The sequence below is a fragment of the Vulpes vulpes genome, chromosome 11, assembly GCF_048418805.1.
Source record: "Vulpes vulpes isolate BD-2025 chromosome 11, VulVul3, whole genome shotgun sequence".
NCBI classification, from domain to species: Eukaryota; Metazoa; Chordata; class Mammalia; order Carnivora; family Canidae; genus Vulpes; species Vulpes vulpes.
In genome coordinates this window covers 52248563-52270740 of record NC_132790.1, presented here as the reverse complement: position 1 = coordinate 52270740, position 22178 = coordinate 52248563, and the positions used below count along the sequence as shown (strand labels likewise).

The window sequence follows — 22178 nt, the reverse complement described above, 5'->3', positions numbered from 1 at the left end:
GGCCGCAGCTCCGGGTTACAGGGCAGCAGGGGCTGCTTTCTTTCCTGAGGTGCTTATCCTAACTTCTCTAGGCCACACGGCCCTCACTCTGTTGATTTTTTTCATAGAAAATTGTTTTTTTTTTTTTAATTTTTTTTTAATATACTTATTTATGATAGTCACACACACAGAGAGAGAGGCAGAGACACAGGCAGAGGGAGAAGCAGGCTCCATGCACCGGGAGCCCAACGTAGGATTCGATCCTGGGTCTCCAGGGTCGCGCCCTGGGCCAAAGGCAGGCGCCAAACCGCTGCGCCACCCAGGGATCCCCCATAGCAAATTGTTAAGGGCTGTGTCATCTCCCTTCACTTGCCCAGCCCCAGACCCACATAGAAAACACCTGAGCTATGTCTGAATTCGCATCCTAAGCCGACCGTTGGGCATGCTGCTGGGAACATCTGGTGCTCTGGGGGTGCTCAGGCACTTGCGTCTCCACGAGCTCCTCGCAAAATGAGCTGCAAGGACACCTGACATTGTCAGTGGGGTCACCCACATCCTCTGTCTCGTGAGCTGTCAGAACTTTTGCTCTCTATTTATGCCTAACTCATTTGTTGAAACCCCATGTTATCATGTAATAGTAGGTAACGTAGAGCCTCCAGGAAAAGGGCAGAGCTAAAATAAAAAGGTTGAAGAACTAAGGCCCGTAGTGCCTCGTCATAAAGCACCACACTTGTTCCCCTGTCTTCACAGTTTATGTGTCTCGTGTTGTCAGGGAACAGAATTCAGGGGTCATGAGCATACCACATGTGGCCTCTTTTAGGGAATCTGGGGGCCTGACAGATCTTGCAGGGAGCCCCTGGGGTGTATCTCTGAGTAATTTGTGTTCTGGTAAAGACTGGGAGTGCTGATTCCCAAAGAGCTCCAACCTTGAGGGCTCAGCGTAATAGATTGTGCATGGGAACCCCCAAGGGCCAGCTCTCTGCAAGCAATGCATTCCTCTTCCACAAAGGGCTGTGGAGGGCCGTGGGTGGCCAGGGGTGAGGTGGAGGAAGATTAAATACTCGGTGCCGGCCAATGTCAGACGGGAGGGCTGGGAACAGGCCCATGGCATCTTGGGTTGGACGGCAACAGGAACCTCTCCTTGTTTGCAGGCATCTCATTCATTGGTGATTCCATTCCAGTAAATTTAGAAACGGAGATCATGATGGAGCAGGTGAAGGAGCACTACCAAGCCCTCCAGATCCAGCTGGAGACCAAGGTCAGGGGGAGTGAGGGTGGCCACCGGGTCACAGAGGAGCTCCCTGCTGCACGCTTGAAAGCTTCGTTCCACTGTGCCTGTTTCCACATGCACACGTGTGCACTAGATCCTGTGCCCCTTTTAAGAAGCCCACTCAGGGAGATAGAAGATTGTGGAGAAATGTAAATAAAATGAGCATTCTGCCTCACACCCTCTTTGGAAGGAGGCAGGAGATAAGGAATGACCCATAAAGGGAAGGAATGGGGTTATGTGTCCTCACGTGTCACCAGGGTCACATTGAGGCCAGCGCTCCCTGCCCACTCTGCCATCAGGGAATCATCAACTCCCGGCTGCATTCTAAGCTGATATGACCCCAGGATTGCCCTTTGTCAGGTACTCCATGGCCTCGTGGCCAGGCCCGGGCTGAGTCTTTCTTCTTAGATGAACTTGTCTTCTGCTCCATTAGGAGATCCCGATGGGGTTTTGTTAAGCAACATGGCCACAACTTGTTTTCAGGATCTGTTGTCAGGTGTAAGAGCAGCAGCAAGATGGGATTGCCTGTCATGTACTTGTGCCTTGAGTTCCTGGGATGCATTAGCTGGAAACTCCTGCAGTAGCAGTACCCGGAGCGGTGTTGGGGGGATGCTCGAGGATGTCCAGAGCCAGCATCTGGTCTCACAAAGACTCCCTTCCCCAGTTCTCTCAGTTGCCCCACCCTCTGCCCTGCGGGTGGCTTGGCCAGGCACCTGGCCCAGTGTGGGCCCAGTGTGACCCCAGCCTCCATTCCCCACCTGCTGGTTCTGCCTCCTGGGACCCATGTGAAGGTTATGGAAGCCTGAGGCCACACTGGGGACCCAGAGAAGCTCCACTGTCCTTAGCGTGGCTCTTTCCTTTCACAGGCTATGTACTTCATTGGGTCTGGGCTGTTGTTCTTTGGGTGTTGTGCCTGGAAGTCTGGTATTTCTGTGTTCTGTTGTCCAGTAAGGTCATTTTCAGGACCTCCTGATTGACAGTGCTCACATTTCTTTTTTCAGGTAAATTCCTATGAAAAGGAAATGGAGGCGATGAGAAGGGACTTCGCAAAGGAGAGGGAGGAGTTGCAACAGGCTTTCAGGCTTGAGGTCCGCGTGCTGGAGTGCCGGAGAGCCGACCTGGAGGTGCTGCTTGGGAAGTCTCAGGAGTTCATCCGAGGCCTGCAGGACCAGCTTCAGCAGGTCACCCGTGGCCCACTACCAGAGCAGGCAGGGTTGAGGCAATGCTGCGTGCACACGCTGTCTGGCCTGGTTGGGCGGCTGGCCCCGGAGCAGGGCCCACCGGAGCAGGAGCCGCGCCAGAGGCACCGGAATGAGCTGCAGCGAGTCAGGTCAGGATCTCACGTCTGAGGTTTCTTGCCAAGAACTCAGATTTGAGATTGTGTCAGGCAAACTGCTCAGAATCACAGTGCCTGCTCATGGGGTACTTGTTCTTGGGGCAGGTGGGTGAGCATCGAAAGAACAGGTCAAGGGCCTGGGTGGCTCAGTCGGTTAAGTGTTGGATCTTGGTTTCTGCTCAGGTATGATCTTGGGGTCATGAGATTGAGCCCTGTTTTGGGCTCCATGCTCAGTGCAGAGTCTGCTTCAGCTTCTCTGTCTTCCTTTCCCTCTGCCCCGCCCCTCCATGCATGCTCTCTCACTCTCTCTCTAAATAATAAATAAAATCCTCCCCCCCAAAAAAGAGAGCAGGTCATTGTGTAAGGATTGTTCCTTTGTATTAAAAATGTGTTAACTAGACCCTAGGAGTTAAAATTCCTTGTTGAATTCTGCGTCACGCTTGCCTGATGGCCAAGGGCAGTATTCATTTAATATCTTATTCTGATTTTTTAGGATGTGGTATTGTGGCACATGAGCAGATGGATGGATGAAAGGTCTAAAGCCCTTAAATGGGGATGGGAAAGACAAATTTGGTTCATTGAGGTTCTTGAAAAGAACAAAATGTATGTGCAAAGGAGAGGAAAGGTTTATTTGGAAAACTGGAATATGGCATTCTGTGTTCAATGGTCTCTTACTTACACGAGAAATACCTGTGTCCATTCCTTGTCGAGTGGGTCTGACTTAGTGGAGTGAGTGACCATGGTGCCGGTCAGTTGGCCCCCCTTCATGTCCTGTGGGGAGCCTCAGACCAGCCAGCCCAGGAGGGGGTGTCCACAGCTAGCACGTGTTGGCCCTGGGCTGAGTGGACAACTCAGTGCAGGGGCCCTCTGCACCTGTGCTCCTTGCAGAGGGGTTGTGTAGGGCTTGCTGGGGTTCAGTGTTGGAGCCAAGTGTGTGTGGCCTCAGTCACTCCCTGATTGTAGGATGTGGGCATCCTTTATGTGGAGGCCATGCCCTCCAGCCTAGGTGGGGTGCGTGCTCCCCTTTGGCTCGATTATTGGGGGTAACCCTATGGTATATAGGATGTGCTGTGAAAGAACTGGACTGCCCTTTGAGTCTGTGGGTGCTCCCACCTCCTGATGCCCCAGATGACACCAGTGGAGGGGCCCCGGGTGCCGGGGGGCTGACGGGAATAATCACTCTCCTAGACCTAGAAAAATGGTCATTGTTAAGTCATGTGCTTCCTCTGAGCTCTAAGCTATTTTCTCCTAAACCCCAGAGTTGTGCGATAAGGGGCTCAACCCAAGTCCCTGTAGACACCCCTGGCAGCAGATGGGCCAATGTGGGGTAGACCCTTGCACCAGCGTCCATCCATGTGGAGGATCTGCTTGCTGTTCACAGTCCCTTCTCAGCTGGAGCTAGAGCCACATCTGGTCGTGTGTCCTGTCCTCAGGCCAGTGCCAACCAGGAGCAAAGAACACAACTTTAGTGCCCTCAGCTCGGCTGGGACTCATTTCTCCCAGGGCTGTGAAGGCCCAGGGCCCAGCAACTTACCAAACTTTCAAGGGCGGCTTTAACAATGAGTGAGATTCACACACCTCACCACAGTTTTAGACCAGCACTGTCCTTAGTACTCCTTGTGATGGAGACATATCCTGTGTCCTCTCTGACTTCTCGGCAGCCACTGGCCACACGTGCTTACTGAGCCCTGGATGTGTGCCTGTGTGACTCAGTCCTGCATTGTTATCCTACTTAGTTATGATCAACTTAGACCTGGCAGTTGTGTGAATGGTTTCATGTCAACTTCTGTATGTAGAAGCCAATCCCACTGAGGGCAGATCCTCCAGTAGACCCTCTACAGAGGGTGCCAGGGCACGGATGGGGCCCTGGGGCACATGGGAGGTAAGGGGACAGAGCAGGGGGATCCCTGAGTGGCGCAGCGGTTTGGCGCCTGCCTTTGGCCCAGGGCGCGATCCTGGAGACCCGGGATCGAATCCCACGTCAGGCTCCTGGTGCATGGAGCCTGCTTCTCCCTCTGCCTGTGTCTCTGCCTCTCTCTCTCCTTCTCTCTGTGTGTGTGACTATCATAAATAAATAAAAATTAAAAAAAAAAAAAAAGGGGGGGACAGAGCAGGCCAGGTAGAGAGGAGGTCTGCAGTCAGGACAAGAGGAGCCCATGAGGAGGCCTTCCCAATGTGGGGCGGGGTGGGGGGCGGGGGGAGGACGAGGCCTGGAGCTGCGCCCACAGCGCCTGTGACATGCTCTGTTTCTGTAGGAAAGAGGCCGAAGCTGTGCTGAACTACGAGCTCTTGCAGACGGAAGCCCAGCAGGCTGCCCGCTATAAAGACTTGGTGCTACAGCCTCAGCAGGAGAAGGAAGAGGTGCTGCAGACATCCCTGCTGCAAGTCCATGAAGTGACAGAACAGCATGATCTGGAGAAGGAGCGGAGAGAGGGCAGGGGGAAGGAGACCCTTCTGCACTATGGAAGTCAGAAACTGAAGCTGCAGGAGCTGGTGGGCAAGGAACAGGTGCGGCTTTGCAAGTCCTCCACCCTAGAGAAGGAAAAGCGGGAGCTCGCCTGTAGGAAGCAAATGGGAAGCCTTGTATGGGAAACAGACATGCTTCAGGCCTCCCTGAGGGACCAGCCAGCGGTGGCAGGTTGTGAGCAGGAGGGTACAGTGGGCCCCATGCCCCTCTGTGCAGGCAGGAGGGAGCAGCTACCAGCCTGGCTGGGACCTGGTGATGGGCAAGGCCGCGGGCAAGCCGGGTGCAGGGATGGACCAGACCAGCACCAGGGCCATGTGGATGGCAGGCAGAGCCCAGCCCTAACCCCTGCCCTGGCCCACAGAGGGCCCTTGGAGAGCCTTGGCCTCAGAGAGGATGGTCATGGTGTGCTCAATGCTGAGGAGGTGGCTTCTGCTCCCCCAGACAGGTGGGCAGAGGTATACCCATGTGAGCTGGACAGGAGAGTAGTCCTGGAGGAGCTAGTGCCTCCTGTGGGTGGCTCAGCTGGTCAGAGCCAGACTGAAACCTGGGAGCTGCTCCGGGGGACAGAGGGAGATGCCTCACCAGCTCAGTCCCCGACATCGGGCAGAGGAGAGACCGAGAGGTGGCCAGCCATTTTTGAGAGAGCTGGGAAGCTGAGTAGGGGGCTTCCCTCCCCTGCAGGGAGCCAAGGGGAGGTCCCAATGTGGGGAGAGAGTCCTGGAGCAGGGGCTGCAGGACCACAGGGGCAAGCCCACGGTGGGCACCTTGATCTCCCAAACCCACCTCACTGGCCCCCAGGCAGCCGGGCAGGACCAGCGTGAGGCCCTGCAGGAGGAAGAGGCCGACTCGGGCCTGCAGAGAGAGAAGGACCACACGAAAACCAAACTTCTGCAGCTGGAAGATGTCGTTTGGACTCTTGAGAAAGAAGCAGAGTCAAGAGAGAACAACAGGTTTGGTTTCTACCCATTCTTTTTTTTTTTTTTTTTTTTTTTTTTTACTACCCATTCTTAGAATGCCAGGCTGCACCCTCTAATCTCTCACATCTGGCTCTCCTGCATGGGCCTCGTCACAGCTGCTGATGAGGGTTATGTAACCCTCATGCCTGTGCCAGGCTCATCAGCCTGACCCTGAACCCGGGCATCCCACAGGTCACCAGGTGCCCAGTGAGTGGGTGAGGGCAGAGCTGGGCCATGCTGGGCAGCTCAGCTGGCCCTGGTGTCCCCGGGTCTCACCCTTAGGAAGTTTGTGCTGGTCTCACAAGGACACAGACTGTGCTTGGAGCCCCCTTCAGTTCTGGGTCTCCTGGGACTTCTTCCTGCTGATTTGCAGCAGGACCCACTACTTTGCCCCCCCGGCACATGGGCTAGGTAGGTACTGCCCTTTTCTGAGCCGAGTAACAGAGGAGGCTACCCAGCCCAGGCACCTCCTGGGGGCTCGGGGTGGGGTGTGAGTGCCTAGTGTGGTTCCAGGTCCCCTGCAGTTGATGTCTTCAGGGGAAGCCGCAGGGTAAGGAGGTGGCCTGGAGTTGTTATTCTGTAGACCAAGTACAGAGAGTGCATCCAGGCCCTCTTCCTTCCCAGGATCCCCTGGGTACTTTGACTGGCACATGTTCTTTCTCAGAAGCCTGGAATTCTAGAAACTAGGCCTTTCCAGATGCTGTAGCATATGGCCTTAGGTGTGTTTCTGCCTCCTCAGGAAATGGAAGGCTGCCCTGGGAGATGTTATGGGTACTTACACACCAGGGGTTATGGTCAGTGCTCTCTGCGGGGTCGTTTGGTCCCACGAACCCCTACCCAGCACATCTGTGTGGGGCCCACTTCCTGTGGAGATGGAAGTTCTGTGAGGTATTGTGTCACTTGTCAAGTAGGTGATGCTGGCTCCCAGCAGACACAGTTCTGTCCTGGAGAGTGATCACAGGTGTGTGGTAAGACCTACATTCCAGCTCAGGCACCAGCTCCTGCTATCTGGGTGATCATGGGCGGGTAGCTTCACTGAGAAAAAAGATTGTATGGGATTGATGTTAAATCAAAAGGAATACATGTCAAGGCATCACCCAGCTTAGGAAAAAACGTTGGCATAGCTAGAAGCCCCTCAGCCCCAGACCTCCTCACCCTCCAGAGCTGCCTGTCCTGAAGGGGCTGTTTATCACCATATAGACATCACTTGAAGTTCCTGCCTCCTCTGTGGTGTCCCTGAACCACACAGCACCTTGTTTGTGGTGGCCTGACATCCATGACGTCCAGAGGGTACAGTGGGCCCAGAGGGATATGGAGCACGAAATGGACATAGAACCTGCACTCACTATCCTGGCTGCTCCCTAGCCAGTCTCTGGACACCCCGTTGGGGACCTGTTCTGTGCATGAGTCTGTGGCAGGCCCCAGACACAGAGGGGCCTTAGGCACAGAAGTAGCCCAGCACCCTGAGTCTGACTCCCTGCCTGTTGACGCTGTGGTCTCAGCGGGGTCTTCGCTCACCTGGCAGTCTCTGTGGGGACGTCTTCTCTGTGGCAGCACAGCTAGGGGTTACAGTAGGTATAGGACAGATGCCTACAGCTCTCAGCCTGTGGGGGAGGTACAATCAGGATTCCCCAGAAATGCCACTGACCAAGAGAGGGGGAAGACAGGATTGAGTTACACTTGAGGGGCCAATAGAGAGTGTGGTAGGTAAAGAGTTCAGGAAGGAGCCCCCAGAGGAGGGGAGACCAAGGAGCTATGTCTCCAGGGGAAGAAGTGTGCAAAGAGAGAGGAACGCCTCCAGATCTCTTGAGAGGCCGGTTCACACAAGATCTGCCACCAGAAGGAGTCTTCTGGGCTCAGCAACATGCAGCTGTCTCCTGAGCCCAATGACATCCCTCACCCCAAGCTGGGCTCCCAGCTCCTGCTCTATAAGGGCAGGCCTGTCCTCAGCACCAGCCAGGGAACCCTTGGTCACCATTCCTTGTGTATTGGCCTTGTGGCACATGGGACCAGAGCCAGCATTGGTGGTATGGTGGTGAGCATAGCTGCTCTCCAGATCCACACTAGCTGTAGCTCAGACTTGCAGGAGGATCCTAAAGGCCATGGTGAAGATTTGTGTCTTTATCAAGGAATAAGCAAAGTGTAGAGTGACACGACCAGATTTGGATTGTGAAAGAGTCTCTGTCACTAGCTTAGAGAACACAAGTGATCTGAACACCCACATGGCCGCATTCATCCACGGTTAGGTTACCTTTCCTATTGCTATTTTGCTCTATACAAAAATCCACACACTTTTAAAATTTTTTCTGAATCTTTGGAGATAATTGCAGGCATTATGACACTTTACTGCTAAATATTGCAGCATGTTATTTTCTAAGAACAAGGACCTTCTCCTGCATGTTCACAGTATTATTATCACACATAGGAAATTTAACTTGAATGCACTATTTTAATTTGCATTCTACATCCAGATTTTCTGAGTTGTTTCAGTATAATCTTCTTTATAGATTACTCATGCACCCTGAATCTAATCAAGAATCATGTTATGCATTTAATATCCTTTGAGTGTATCAGTCTAGTTTTTATTTTTTAAAAAAGATTTTATTTATTTGAGAGGGAGAGCAGAGCAAGGGGTGTACAAGTAGGAGGGGCAGAAGGAGAGGGAGAAGCAGATTCCCCAGAGAGCAGGGAGCAGGACTCGGGGCTCCATTCCAGGGCCCTGAGATCATGACCTGAGCCAAAGATTAACTGGCTGAGCCACCCAGGAGCCCCTGTTATCAGTCTTTTTAAATTAGTTTCTCTGTCAATAGATAGACTTTTCTTGTTATCATGGCAAAGTATACAAAATGTAAAACTGACCATTTTAACCCCATAATTTAGTGGCATTTAACATGCACAACGTGTAACCATCACCACTTTCTACTTCTAAAACTTTCTCTTCACTGCAAGCAGAAATTATGTACCTACTGAATAATAATTATTGCTAGTATTTTGTAAGAATTTTAGCATCAATATTGGTAAAGGATATTGTCTATAGTTTTCCTGTAAGAGTTTGAGAAGGGTTGGTATTTGCTCTTTAAATGTTTGGTAGGGCCCACCTGGGTGATTCACTTGGGTAGCACAGTTGATTGAGCATCCAACTCTCTAGGTTTCAGCTCAGGTCATGATCTCAGGGTTGTGGGATCAAGCCCCATGTTGGGCTCCATGCTCAGTGGGGAGTCTGCTTAAGACTGTTTCTTCCTCTACTCCTGCACAACACCCCCTCCACCGCCAGGCTCACATGAATATGCTTTCTCTCTTTTTCTTTCTCAAATCAATCAATCTTTAAAAAAAAAGTAAAAATAAAATGTTTAGTAGCATTCACCAGGAAAGCCATCTGCTCCTGGGCTTTTCTGTTAGGAGTTGTTTAACTCATTCAATCTCCATACTAGTCACAGGTATGATCAGATTTTTTAGTTCTTCATGAGCCAGTTTTGTTGGGTTGTGTGTTTCTAGGAATTTGGACGTTGTTTTTGAAGAATCCAGACCAGGTGCTTCACAGAATAACCCTCAATGTGGATGTCTTATTTTCCCCTTGATTAGATTATTTCTTGTAGCTCATGCCTTCTTTATAGGACCATTTTCTTTCTTTCTGACGTGTAGTCTTTAGAAGTTCCTTCAGTGAAACTCTCTTTGGAATAAACTCCCTCAGTTTTTATCTGAAAATGTCTCAAAATTTCCTTCAGTTTTAAAAGATACGGTGTTCTTAGGAACAGAAATCTAGATTAAAGAGTGGTTCTCTGCTCTTTGGACATATTCAGTATCTTCAAGAGTCCACTGTTGGGGCGCCTGGGTGACTCAGTCAGGTAAGTGTCTGACTCTTGGTTTTGGCTCAGATCATGATCTCGGGGTCCTGGGATCAAGCACCGTGTCTGGCTCCATGCTCCTCAGGGAGCCTGAGGGTTCTCTCTCCCTCTATCTCTCCTTCCACTTGCCACACATACTCTCCCTGTCTCTCAGATCTTAAAAAAAAAAAAAAAAAAAGATTCCACTATTGACATTGGCTAGTCTACTTTGTCTAGTTGTTGCTCTGTATGTGTATTAGTTTCCTATTGCTGCTGTAACTACCACTAGTACTTAAAACAGCACAATTATGATTTTACAATTTTGGACTTTAGAAGTCTGGAATGATTATGACTGGACTAAAATTAAAATGTTAGCAGGGTTGCCTTCCTTTTTGGTGGCTCTAGAGGAGAATTGCTATTGTTGCCTTCTCCAGCCTCTGTGGGCTGCTTGCATTCCTTGTTTCTGGCACCCTTCCATCTTTAAAGCCAGTGAGGACTGATCAAGGTCCCCCTGACATCACGTCACTCTGACACCCACTCTCCTCCCTCCCTCCCTCTTCCCCACTTAAGGACCCTGTGTTTACATTGGGCCCACCTGGGTGATTCAGGATCACTCATGGTTCATTGCTGTGGAGTGTTCTGTTGTGTGAATATGCCACAGTTTCCTCATTCACTTGTGGATGGGCCTTTGAGTAGTGTTTAGTTTGGGTCATCACAAATCATACTGCTCAGAAAGTTCTTATCCATGTCTTTTGGAGCATTTACATTGGACTGTACCTAAGAATGGAATTGTCAGGTCATAGGGCATAGGTGTGGTTTTCTTTCTACTCATCCTACTTAGAAAAACATCGTACCCAGGGCACCTGGATCCTGGGATCAAGTCCTGCATCAGGCTCCTCTCCCTGCAAGGAGCCTGCTTCTCCCTCTGCCTGTGTCTCTGCCTCTCTCTCTGTGTGTCCTCAAGAATTAAAAAAAAAAAAAAAGATTGTACCCATTGAATTTGTCTTATGAAAAATTCTCAGCCATTATTTTTAAGATGTTGCTTCTCCTCTCACTCTATAATTAGATATGATATTTGATCTTTTCACTCTTCCTCCATTTCTTCTCTTCCATATCTTTTATCTTGTTTTCTCTCTTGTCACATTCTGGGTACTTTTTTTCCTACCTCTGTGTTCCAGGTCAGTAATTCTTCCTTCAGCTCTGTCTAAATCTGTCATTTAACCCATTCAGTGAGGTTTTATTTTGACATTGCCTTTTTATTTTTTTTCCCTTTTCATTTCCAAATATGCTGTTTTCTCGTTTGGTCTGATTATTTTTGATAGTTTCTTGTTGCTTGTTTATTTTTTTATTTTCATCTTTATTTATATAAACATTTTACAATTTTATCCTTAGTTTGTGTCTGATAATTCCAATATCTGAGGTTCCCGTGGGATCTAATTCTGCTGTTTTTCTTCTGCTGCCCCTCAGAGGTGGTTTTTTTCCGTGTATGTTGTGGTGATCTTTGGTTGTGAGCTCATGTTTACATGATGCTAATCTCTGGGAATCTCAGGAGTTGTAGTAGAGGATGCTTTCTGAAGAAAAGGTGGATACTGCTTTTGCCGAGAATTGGGAGCCTACTAATCTGAGACCACTTTAACCTCTTTCTAGGGCACTGGCTTTATATAGGGGTCCACAGTGTGGTTTTCCCACGCTGCTGATGGCAGTGCTGACATAGGCATTGGCCTCGGGGTAACCCTGTCTTTGTGTGGCTTAATGCTCACAGCTGGGCCTTCAGCTTCTAGTTTTTTGTTTTGTTAGGGGGCCCTTAGAGGTTTCCATTACCTTCTATGAGGACAATCTCCCATTGTATAATGAGCCTCATACAGCTCTGGTTGCTTGGTGGGGTGTGACCCCTGTCAACTTATCTAAGGTCCAGGAAGCTGGAAGTGGGAACCCCCTCCCTCTGCCCCAATACACACAACTGCACCGAATCAGTTTGTTTTCTACTGGAGCCAGAGTGGCAGTTTCCAAACACCTCATTTGTTTCACTCCTCTGCTCGAAATCTTTGCTGCTTTAAAAATTCCAATGACTTCTCTTTACTATTCTCTTTGGTTCCTTGTGGGATATAATGAAGTTATATTTATGCTCCTATGAAGAAGACACTTATGCTTGGTATTTCAAGCATATTACATTAAATAGACATAACAAGATCGTGTGGCTTTGAGTTTTTTTAGATTGAAAAAATTAGAAGCTAATGCCAGATAGGGTACTTTAAGGGGGAATAAGTGTCAGTCAGACTAGCATCTATTAATAATAAATTTCTCTGGGGGTACCTGGATGGCTTGGTTAAGCGTCTGCCTTCAGCTCAGGTCATGATTTCAGGGTCCTGGGATTGAGCCCTGCGTCAGGCTCCGTGCTCAGTGGAGAGTGTGTTTCTCCCTCTCCCTCTGCCCCTCCCTCACTCGTGCTTGCTCACTCTCTCTCAAATAAATAAAATCTAAAAAATAAATTTCTCAGCAAGCATGGGTTTTAGGCTGTCTTATTGGTGATCTTTACTGGCAAATTGCTCATCAGTTATATGTCAGTGGAGTTAGATAAGTGGAGAGCTTGCTAAGTTATTGGAAAGCAAAGGTGGCTCCAGGCAACTTGGTACCTGTAGTCACTGTTCATGCTTGCTCTTTCCTATTGAGGGACCCACCACCCATCAGGTGTCTCTCTCCACACTGATGGGGGCATCTCCCCAGTTTTTTCCTCCTCAGTGCTGACCTTAGAGTGTACAACACAGGTGGCTCTCATTCAAGAGGAAAATGTGTTTTGGTCTTCTGATGCCTTGTGTTCTTAGCTCTATGCTAGAGTTCTCTGGGGGGTAAGGGCAAGGGGTGGGGGGATGAGTCTCCTCTGCAGTAACCTGAGGACCCACAGCCAGAATTGTGTGTGATGCCAACCATGAGCGAGCACTCATTTGAGTGAGTGGTTGTAAGATGTGGTAACAGGTTCAGCTGTCAACATATAGCAGACAGAACCGAGGTGCTGACTACATGAATGAGTTGTTGATTGTGTGACTGTTTTAGAAGCTAAAAAAGCTTTATGTTCTGTAGCTTGTGGCTTGGGAGGTAGAAACCATAGTATGTTAGCAGTGCATAAAGAAAAAGGAACAGTGTGCCCTGTGCTACCCAAGGATAATGCAGGATCACCGTGACTTTACCTGCAAGCCCAGACTCACATGAACTGCATATGGTGGCAGTAGTCACTGTTCATGCTTGCTCTTTCCTATTGAGGGACCCACCTCAAGTACAGTGGCTCCCGGAGTCCCCACTGTTACTTTTTTTTCAATTTTTCACACAGAATCGAGTTGGATAGACTTTCTGAAGAAAACTCATGGCTGAAAAATGAGCTGCGAAAGATTCAGCAAGAGCTTGAAGCTGCAGAAAGGACAAAGGATGCACAGAGGTAAGGACCCCGGCTCAGTGATTCCTACCTGAACTCCCAGTCTATAGCACCTTTTGATCTTTGTACAGTGAGCTTCGAAGGTATTGCCGTGGAAAGCAGGGAGTGTTGACAAATCCACTCTGTGTTCCAGAAAATCACAAAGAGGTGAGCCATGCTGACCTCTGACCCACCAGCCCTGACAGGCAGGGGAGAGCTTGGATCCCCTTCCAGACGTAGGCAGCCACCTTCCTTCCAGGGCTCCTAAGTATGACATAGAGCATGTATGTGCTGCAGCAGATCAACACCACGATGAGCTGCTCCAGCTTGGGCTACTTCTCTCTCAAGTCTGAATAAGCACTTTTCTTCCCCTACGGAGCTGCTCCACATCATGCCATGGGGTGGTATTTCTGAAGCAGTAAGGGATGCTTCCGGAGCCTTTCTGGAATCTGCTTCTTTATATCCTGATCATTGGTTCCACTTGGTTTCTAGCCCATGGATGATTTCAGTGGGTTAGGGGAAGGGGTTGGGGAGAGGGGTGGGAGCCTGAGCACTGAGGCAGGAGAGACTGTGTGTGTGGAAGGGGAAGGGCTTTCTGCTTTCACTACCATAGTCTTTTTTTTTTTTTTTAATTTTTATTTATTTATGATAGTCAGAGAGAGAGAGAGAGGCAGAGACATAGGCAGAGGGAGAAGCAGGCTCCATGCACCGGGAGCCCGACGTGGGATTTGATCCCGGGTCTCCAGGATCGCGCCCTGGGCCAAAGGCAGGTGCTAAACCGCTGCACCACCCAGGGATCCCTCACTACCATAGTCTTAGCCAAGAACAGTTGGTTGACCTTTTTTTTTTTTCCAGCTATGAAGTTCAAGATGATTAAAACATGACATCCAGGGCAGGTGGTCAACAAGTGATTGCTATTCCATTACAGCAGTTCTGAAATCTAAAAGGTTTTTTCCCCTCTAGAAACCATTGTTTCCTTAGTTTGCTGGCAGGACCCATTTTATAAGAGACCCCAGCTGTAGCCCCAGACAAGGCTGCTGTATCCTATTTATGCTGCTCGGTGTAAATCATCACATGTTTTGCTAGAAAGATATTGCTGTGTGTAGCTGAGAAATGCCATGGAGGTTCTTACTGTGTGTTCCTCTGGTTCTCAGAGTTGGGGGCCCAACAGGGTAGGAAGCAGCAGTGGAGAACAGTGACAGAGTGGTGGCTCTGGGCTCCCAGGGGCAGGAGTGAGAATCTGTTCTGTGGCTGCAAACCCGAGCCACTACTGTTATGAGGGCAATGATAGGGAAAAAGAAACTGGCTGGTCAGTGATGCTGTAAATTTTGCTTCTTCAACAGGAAGGAAATCGAGGTTTTAAGGAGAGACAAGGAAAAGACCTGCTCTGAAGTAGAAGAACTCAACAAACAGGTCAGGTATTGACACCTGCATGATGCTAACACCGCCCTCCTTTTTTCATTATTTTGAAATAGTGTCAAACTTACAAAAAGGAAGGACAGAACATTTTCCTGAAAGATCTGAGAGTGAGTTGCCAGTCCATCAGCCCCTTCCCTGGCTCAGAGTCAGGACATTAACGTGAATGCAGAAGTGCTGTCTGAGCCCGCACCCCACTGAGCTTTGCTACCTGTCCCCTCACCTTCAGAATCACATCGCCCCTTCAGTCAGTCCTTGGTTTTTAGGACTAGGCAGTTTTGAAGATTACAAGCAGTTATTTTGTAGGAAGGCCCCCAGTTAGCTTTGTTCCCTTTAGATAATGCCTCTTGGGCATGATTTGTCCCATTCCTAGTGATGCTGGCTTGGATTCCTGGTTAGGTGGTGCTGACTAGGCTTCTCCACAATAAGGTTACTTTTCCCTTTGTAACTGGTGAGTATTGTGTGGGTAGATACTTTGGCATTAGGTAAATACCCTGTTTCCTGTTGAACTCTTATCTCCTTGTTTTAGCGTCCTTTGTTTCTTGCTGTAATGGTAGCAGCTGGTAACTAATCTCACCATTCCTTTTATATTTATTGGTATTCTAGTGTAAAGAAGAGCTTTCTCTTCTGTTCACTTATTTATTCATTCCATCATCATGTTACTAACCTAAGTTCCTGTTTTATTCAGTGGGTTAATACATTACCATCAGTATTTATTCTTGTGCTCAAATTGTCCCAGAGTTGGCCAATGAGAGTCCCTTCACAGTGGTTTCTTGGTCCTCTAGATCAGATCCTGATCATTTTTTGAGCACTTCCCTTACTTTCTGGTATCCCAGATATTCCAGGTTCATCTAATACTTTCCCTGCCTCAGTCCTGTAATCAGCTACTTCCCCAAGGAGCCCCTGGTCACCTTTAATATAGAATGGTGTTTAGAGGCCAAGACCTGAGCACCAGGAGTGCCCACTGCTACTGGGGCATCAACTTCCTGGCACAGTCAGTGGATAGAGCTAAGTATATGTTGTTATACATACACACTGACATGCATATGGTTTCATTAATATTTATTTATGTATCTCTCTACTGAAAATCATGAATTCAAACCCCATGTATGCAATTCCCACCTAATATAATAAAGATGATCCTAGTTTTGTAACTCTTCCTCTTCCATGTTTGTAACTCATATCTCCAGCAGTGAGAAGTCTGGTTTCTATCTTCAGGAGATCTACTTACTGTTGATTAATTTCCCTTTACCCTATGCAGAAACACCCTTCTCGCTCTGTTTCAGCACTAACCCCACACTGTTCCTCTCTTTGCCCCCATATACAGATGCTTTTCATACTTAGTCTCATTTACTGGCTTTTGGATGAATTATTAAGAAGAAAACACACAAGCTGGGATGATACATCATTCTTGTTTCTTTTAAATTCTTTTTTTAATTGATATGTTATTGATTGTTGGAGACTCATATAGTTGTAAAAAATATAGAGTAATTCTTTAAATGCTTTGACCAGTTTCCTGCAATGGTAACATTTTTTTTTAAGTTTTTATTTTAACTTTAATTTCACTTAGTTAACACACAGTACTATATTAGTTTCAGGTGCACAGTATAGTGATTGTACTTCATACATTACCCGGTGCTCATCACGACAAGGGAAATCCTTAGTCCCCATTGCCTATTTCCATCCCCCCACCCACCTTCCCTCTGGTAGCCATGGGTTTACTCTCTGTAGTTGAGAGCTTCTAGATTTGCACCTCTCTTTTTTCCCCCAATACTCATTTATTTTTTAAATTCCACATAAGAGTGAAATCATATGGTATTTGTCTTTCTCTGATTGAGTTATTTTGCTTAGCATTATACTTTCTAGCTCCATCCATGTCATTGCAAATGGCAAGATTTCTTTCTTTTTTATGACCAAACAATATTTTATTTATATCTCACATCTTCTTTATCCATTCATCAGTTGATGGACACTTGAACGGTTTCCATAATGTAGCTATTGTAGATAATGCCGCTATAAACATTGGGGTGTATGTATGCCTTTGGATTAGTATTTTTGTATTCTGTGGGTAAATACCTAGTAGGGTGACTACTGGATCATAGAGTAGTTCTATTTTTAACTTTTTAAAGAACCTCCAAAAAATTTTGGAAGAATGTGCATCCTCACCAACAGTGCATGAGGAGGACCCCTTTCTCCATATCATCACCACACTTGTTGTTCCTTGTGTTTTGATTTTAGCTATTCTGACAGGTGTGAGGTGGTATCTCATAGTTTTGATTTGTATTTCCCTGATGATGAGTGTTTTTTTTTCATGTGTCAGCCACCTAGATGTCTTCTTTAGAAAAATGTCTATTCATGTGGTCTGCCATTTTTAAATTGGAATATCTGGTTTTTTGAGTGTTGAGTTTTATAAGTTCTTTATATTTTGAATACTAACCTTTTATCTGATATGTGATTTGCAGATATCTTCTCCCATTCCATAGGCTGCATTTTAGTTTTGTTGACCGTTTCCTTCACTCTGCAGAAGCTGTTTATTTGGATGTAATCCCAGTAGTTTATTTTTGCATATATTTCCATGCCTCAGGAGACCTATCTAGAAAGAAGTTACTATAGCCAATGTCAGAAACATTACTGCTTGTGCTCTCCTCTAGGACTTTTGTGGCTTCAGGTCTCACATTTAGGTCTTAATCCATTTTGAGTAAAATTTTGTGTATGGTGAAAGAAAGTGGTCCAGTTTCATTCTTTTGCATGTAGCTGTCCAGTTTTCCCAATGCCGTTTGTTAAAGAGACTTTTTCCCATTGGATATTCTTTCCTGCTTTGTGGGAAATTAATTGACCATATAGTTGTGGGTTTATTTCTGGGTTTTCTATTCTGTCCCATTGATCTACGTGTCTATTTTTGTACCAATACTATAGTGTTTTGATTACTACAGCTTTGTAATATAACTTGGAGTCTTGAATTGTGATATTTCCAGCTTTTTTTTTAAGATTTTATTTATTTATTCATAGAGACACACAGAGAGAGAGGCAGAGGCACAGGCAGAGGGAGAAGCAGGCTCCATGCAGGAAGCATGACGCAGGACTCTATCCTTGGTCTCCAGGATCACGCCCTGGGCTGAAGGTGGCGCCAAACTGCTGAGCCACCGGGTCGCCTTATTTCCAGCTATTCTTTTTCAAAGTTACTTTGGCTATTCAAGGTCTTTTGTGATTCCATACAAATTTTAGGGTTGGTATTTTCTTATTAAAAAATGCTGTTGGTATTTTGATAGGGATCGACAGATTGCTTTGGCAATATAGACATTTTTAACAATATTTGTTCTTCCGATCCATGACCATGGAATGTCTCCATTTCTTTGTCATCTTCAGTTTTTTTTCATCAGTGTTTTATAGTTTTCAGATACAGGTCTTTTACTTCTTTGGTTGGGTTTATTCCTAGGGGTCTTATTTTTTTTTTTTTTTTGGTGTAATTATGAATGGGATGATTCCTTAATGTCTCTCTCTGCTGCTTCATTATTAATGTATAGAAATGCAACAGATTTCTGAATGTTGGTTTTGTATCCTTCAACTTTCCTGAATTCATTTATCAGTTCTAGCAGTTTTTGGTAGAATCTTTTAGGGTTTCCATATATAGTATCATGTTATCTACAAATAATGAAAGTTTTACCTCTTCCTTGCCAATTAAGATATCTTTCATTTCTTTTTCTTGACTTTTTTAAAAAAGATTTTATTTATTCATTTATTTATTTGAGAGAGAGAGAGTGCGAGAGAGTGAGTGAGCATGCACAGAAGGGAGAACCAGATTCCCTGCTGAGCAGGAAGCCTGATGTGGGCCTCCATCTCAGGACCCTGGGCTTGTGATCTGAGCCAAAGGCGGATGCTTAACCGATTGAGCCACTCAGGTGCCCTTTCTTGTCTGATTTCTATGGCTAGGAATTCTAGTGCTATGTTGAATGACACTGGTAAGAGTGGACATCCCTGTCTTGGTCCTGACCTTAGGGAAAAAGCTCTCAGTTTTCCTCATTGAGGATGATGCTAGCTGTGGGTTTTTCATCTATGGCCTTTATTATGTTGGGGTATGTTCCCTGTAAACCTACTTTGTTGAGGGTTTTTAATCATGAATGGGTGTTGCAATTTGTCAAATGCTTTTTCTGTATCTATTAAAATGATCATGTGGGGGATGCCTGGGTGGCTCAGCTGTTCAGTGCCTGCCTTCAGCTCAGGGCATGATCCTGGAGTCCCAGGATTGAGTCCCACATCGGGCTCCCTACATGGAACCTGCTTCTCCCTCTGCCTATGTCTCTGCGTCTCTCTCTTTCTCTCTCTCTCTCTCATGAATAAATAAATAAAATCTTTTAAAAAATTAAAATAAAATGATCATGTGTTCTTACCCTTTCTTATATTAATGCAATGTGTTACGTAGATTGGTTTGCAAATTTTGAACCACCTTGCAACCCAGAAATAAATCCCACTTGATTGTGGTGAATGATTTTTTAATGTATTATTGAGTTCAGTTTGCTAGTATTTTGTTAAGGATTTTTGCATTTGTGTTCATCAGAGAAACAGGCCTATAGTTCTCTTTTTTGGTGGCGTCTTTATCTGGTTTTGGTATCAAGGTAATACTGGCCTCATAGAATGAATTTAGAAATTTTCCTTCCTTTTTTACTTTCTGGAATAGTTTGAGGAGAATGGGTATTAACTCTTCTTCAAATGTTTGGTAGAATTTACCTGTGAAGCCATCTGGTTCTGGACTTTTGTTTGTTGGGAGATTTTTGATTACTAACTCAGTTTCTTTGCTGGTTATCAGTCTGTTCAAATTTTCTGTTGCTTCCTGTTTCAGTTTTGGTAGTTTATATGTTTCTAGGAATTTATCCATTTCTTCTGGGCTGTCCAATTTGTTAGCATAGAGTTTTTCATAACATTCTTTCATAATTGTATTGTCATCTCTCCTCTCATTTGTGATTTTATGTATTTGGGTCCTTTCTCTTTTCTTTTTGATTAGTCTAGCCAGGAGCTTATCAAATTTATTAATTTTTCAAAGAACCAGCTCCTGGTTTCACTGATCTGTTCTACTGGTTTTTTGTTTGTTTAGTTTCTACATAATTTATTTTTGTTCTAATCTTGATTATTTCCTTCCTTCTATTGGTTTTAGGTTTTGTTTGTTCTTTTTCTAGTTCTTTTAGCTATAAGGTTAGATTTTGTATTTGAGGTTTTCTTGTTTCTTGAGGTGGGCCTGTATTGCCATAATTTTCCTTCTTTACTGTATCCCAAAGACTTTGGATTCTCTACTGGTAACACTTCATAAAACTGCAGTGTAATATCTGTATTAGTTCACTAGAGCTGACATAACAAAATACCACAATCTGAGTGGCCTACACAACAGAAATTTATTTTCTTACAGTTCTTGGGGTTAGAGGTATAAGGTCAAGGGTTGGCAGGTTAATTTCTTGAGCCTGTCTTTAGATGGCCATCTTCCTGTGTCCTCACATGGCCTTCCCTCTTACACATCTGTGTTTTTTTTATTTTTACAAGTCTGTGTTCTAATCTCTTCTTAATTGGACACTATCATGTTAGATTAGAGCCCACTCATAGGACGTCATTTTCTATTAATCACCTATTTAAAGACCCTGTGTCTAAATAAAGTCATATTCTGAGATACTGGGAGTGCGAACTTCAATATATGATTTGTGGGTGGACAGGAATCAGCCTATAACACATATCATAACCAAGCTATTGATGTTGACACAACATTATGTTGAGTGTCCTTCAGAATGGCCACTGTGTTTGTCTCCTCAGTGCCGTAACAAAACGTGGTTGGCTGGGGGACTTAACAGGAATGCATTGTGTTGCAGTTCTGGAGGCCAGAGGCCAGGACTAGGTGCTGGCTGGCTCTCCCATCTTCCTGACTCGCAGACAGCTCCCTGCTTGCTGCGTCCTCACCTGACCCTTCCCCCGGGGCCACACAGAGGGAGAGATGGTGCTCTGCTTCTCAGAAGGTTACAGTCCTGTCAGGTTAGGACCCTCCCCAGGGAAGCTCACTGAACCCTCATTAGCTCCTGAAAGCCTCATCTCCAAACACAGCCCTACTGGAGGCTTAGGGCTTCAGCAAAGGAATTTGGAGGGGTCACAGTTCAGTCCAGAGCAATTCCTTAGTCCCACCTGCTAGAGGCCTGAGGGGATTTTCTCTGATGTTAAGGGCAAGCACCTGGTGTGTCTCAGGAACGTTGGGGGCTCCCCTGAGACCATCACTTGCTAACCCATCAGCCGGCCAGCCGGGTACAGCCCTGGCCTTCATCCTTAGGGGGCACGCCCCACCCTCCTCACCCCCCCACCCTCCTCACCCCCCCACCCCAGTTCAGGCTCTGGCCCCTGCTCCCAGTGAGCTTTGAACCAGTTTCCAGGGTGTGGGTTTGCCCTGTGACAGCAGTTCTCTGATGGATTCTAGAGAGAGGCTAACTTCAGCTTTACCTGGCCTTTTTCTTAATGGGGAGACCAGAGGCCAGAACTAGTATTATGTTTCTGACTCGGGTTCTGTATGCTCACCGTTAGGATGCAGAGATACAGTGGGTGTTCGTCTCTCCTGTCCTGCCACCTTACCAAATGCAGGCCCCGTTCTCGGGGTGGGCCGTGTTGGGGGCACCTGCCATGTCTGGCTTCTCAGCCCCGCGCTGGCCCCAAGGGGAGTACCGCGGCTCTTCTCTCCCGGTGCCGCCTCTGTCACACAGGCCCCAGAGGGATTCTGCTGCGGGGACCATCTGGCCTGGCTCTGGGTGTCTGCCTCTGTGGAGAGTGCATGCTGGTCTTGCTTGGACCTTCTCCCTCATGAGGGTCCTTCCTGGGCTGATTGAAGATGAAAAGTTCAGACTGCGTTTGCCTGCAGACCAACTTCCTGTGAAACGACCCATCAGGGGCTTTCCTGGGTCATCCCTTTTCCTTTTGGGCTGATTTCTAGGACACACTTGTAAGGCATTCTAGGTATCCATTTGTTTTCTTTCTCTCCGCTTTTTAATATAAAAAGCTTTACACACATAGAAAAGTTGACATAACCCACACTCGTCAGCCATCATACTACAACCTTAGTTAGATGGTTGGTATTAATACTGTACGTACTTTGGTTAGTTTATGCCTGTCTTTGTAGCTCCCTGTACTGTGTGTCTGTGTGTGTTTTCAAGCCCATTTGAAAGTAAGTGACAGATAAGTGAGACTGTGCTTCTAAATAGTTCACCAGCATCTTCTACCTAACCACAGTGCTACCGTAACACCTAAGAAACTTAATTATCTGACACTATCCAGTATTCCAACCATATTTACATCCCTCTATTCAGAAATGTCTTATATGGTAAATTTTTTGGAACTACGATACAGTTGAGGGTGGCTCATTGAGCTATCGATGCTCTTCTGGTGACAGGAAACAGCCACTCTGTTGCCCTCACAGAACCTCACAGGTCAGGGGTTCAGATAGGGTATGGGGACAGGTGGCCCGCCTCTGCTCCATGTCACTGGGGCTGGGAAGATTGGCAGCTGGTG

At 46.7% G+C, this 22178-nt stretch overlaps 1 protein-coding gene across 8 annotated transcripts in view; it reads left to right on the top strand.

Moving 5' to 3' along the window:
- Nucleotides 1–22178, top strand: part of NINL (ninein like) — a 152666-nt gene that overhangs the window by 117404 nt on the left and 13084 nt on the right. For all 8 annotated transcript variants that reach the window (XM_072727404.1, XM_072727407.1, XM_072727408.1 and 5 more), the window contains 6 exons: nt 1131–1237; nt 2251–2579; nt 4841–5093; nt 5851–6002; nt 13158–13262; nt 14582–14651. In XM_072727404.1, coding sequence (XP_072583505.1) covers nt 1131–1237; nt 2251–2579; nt 4841–5093; nt 5851–6002; nt 13158–13262; nt 14582–14651 — 1016 coding nt within the window. The remainder of the gene's footprint in view (nt 1–1130; nt 1238–2250; nt 2580–4840; nt 5094–5850; nt 6003–13157; nt 13263–14581; nt 14652–22178) is intronic.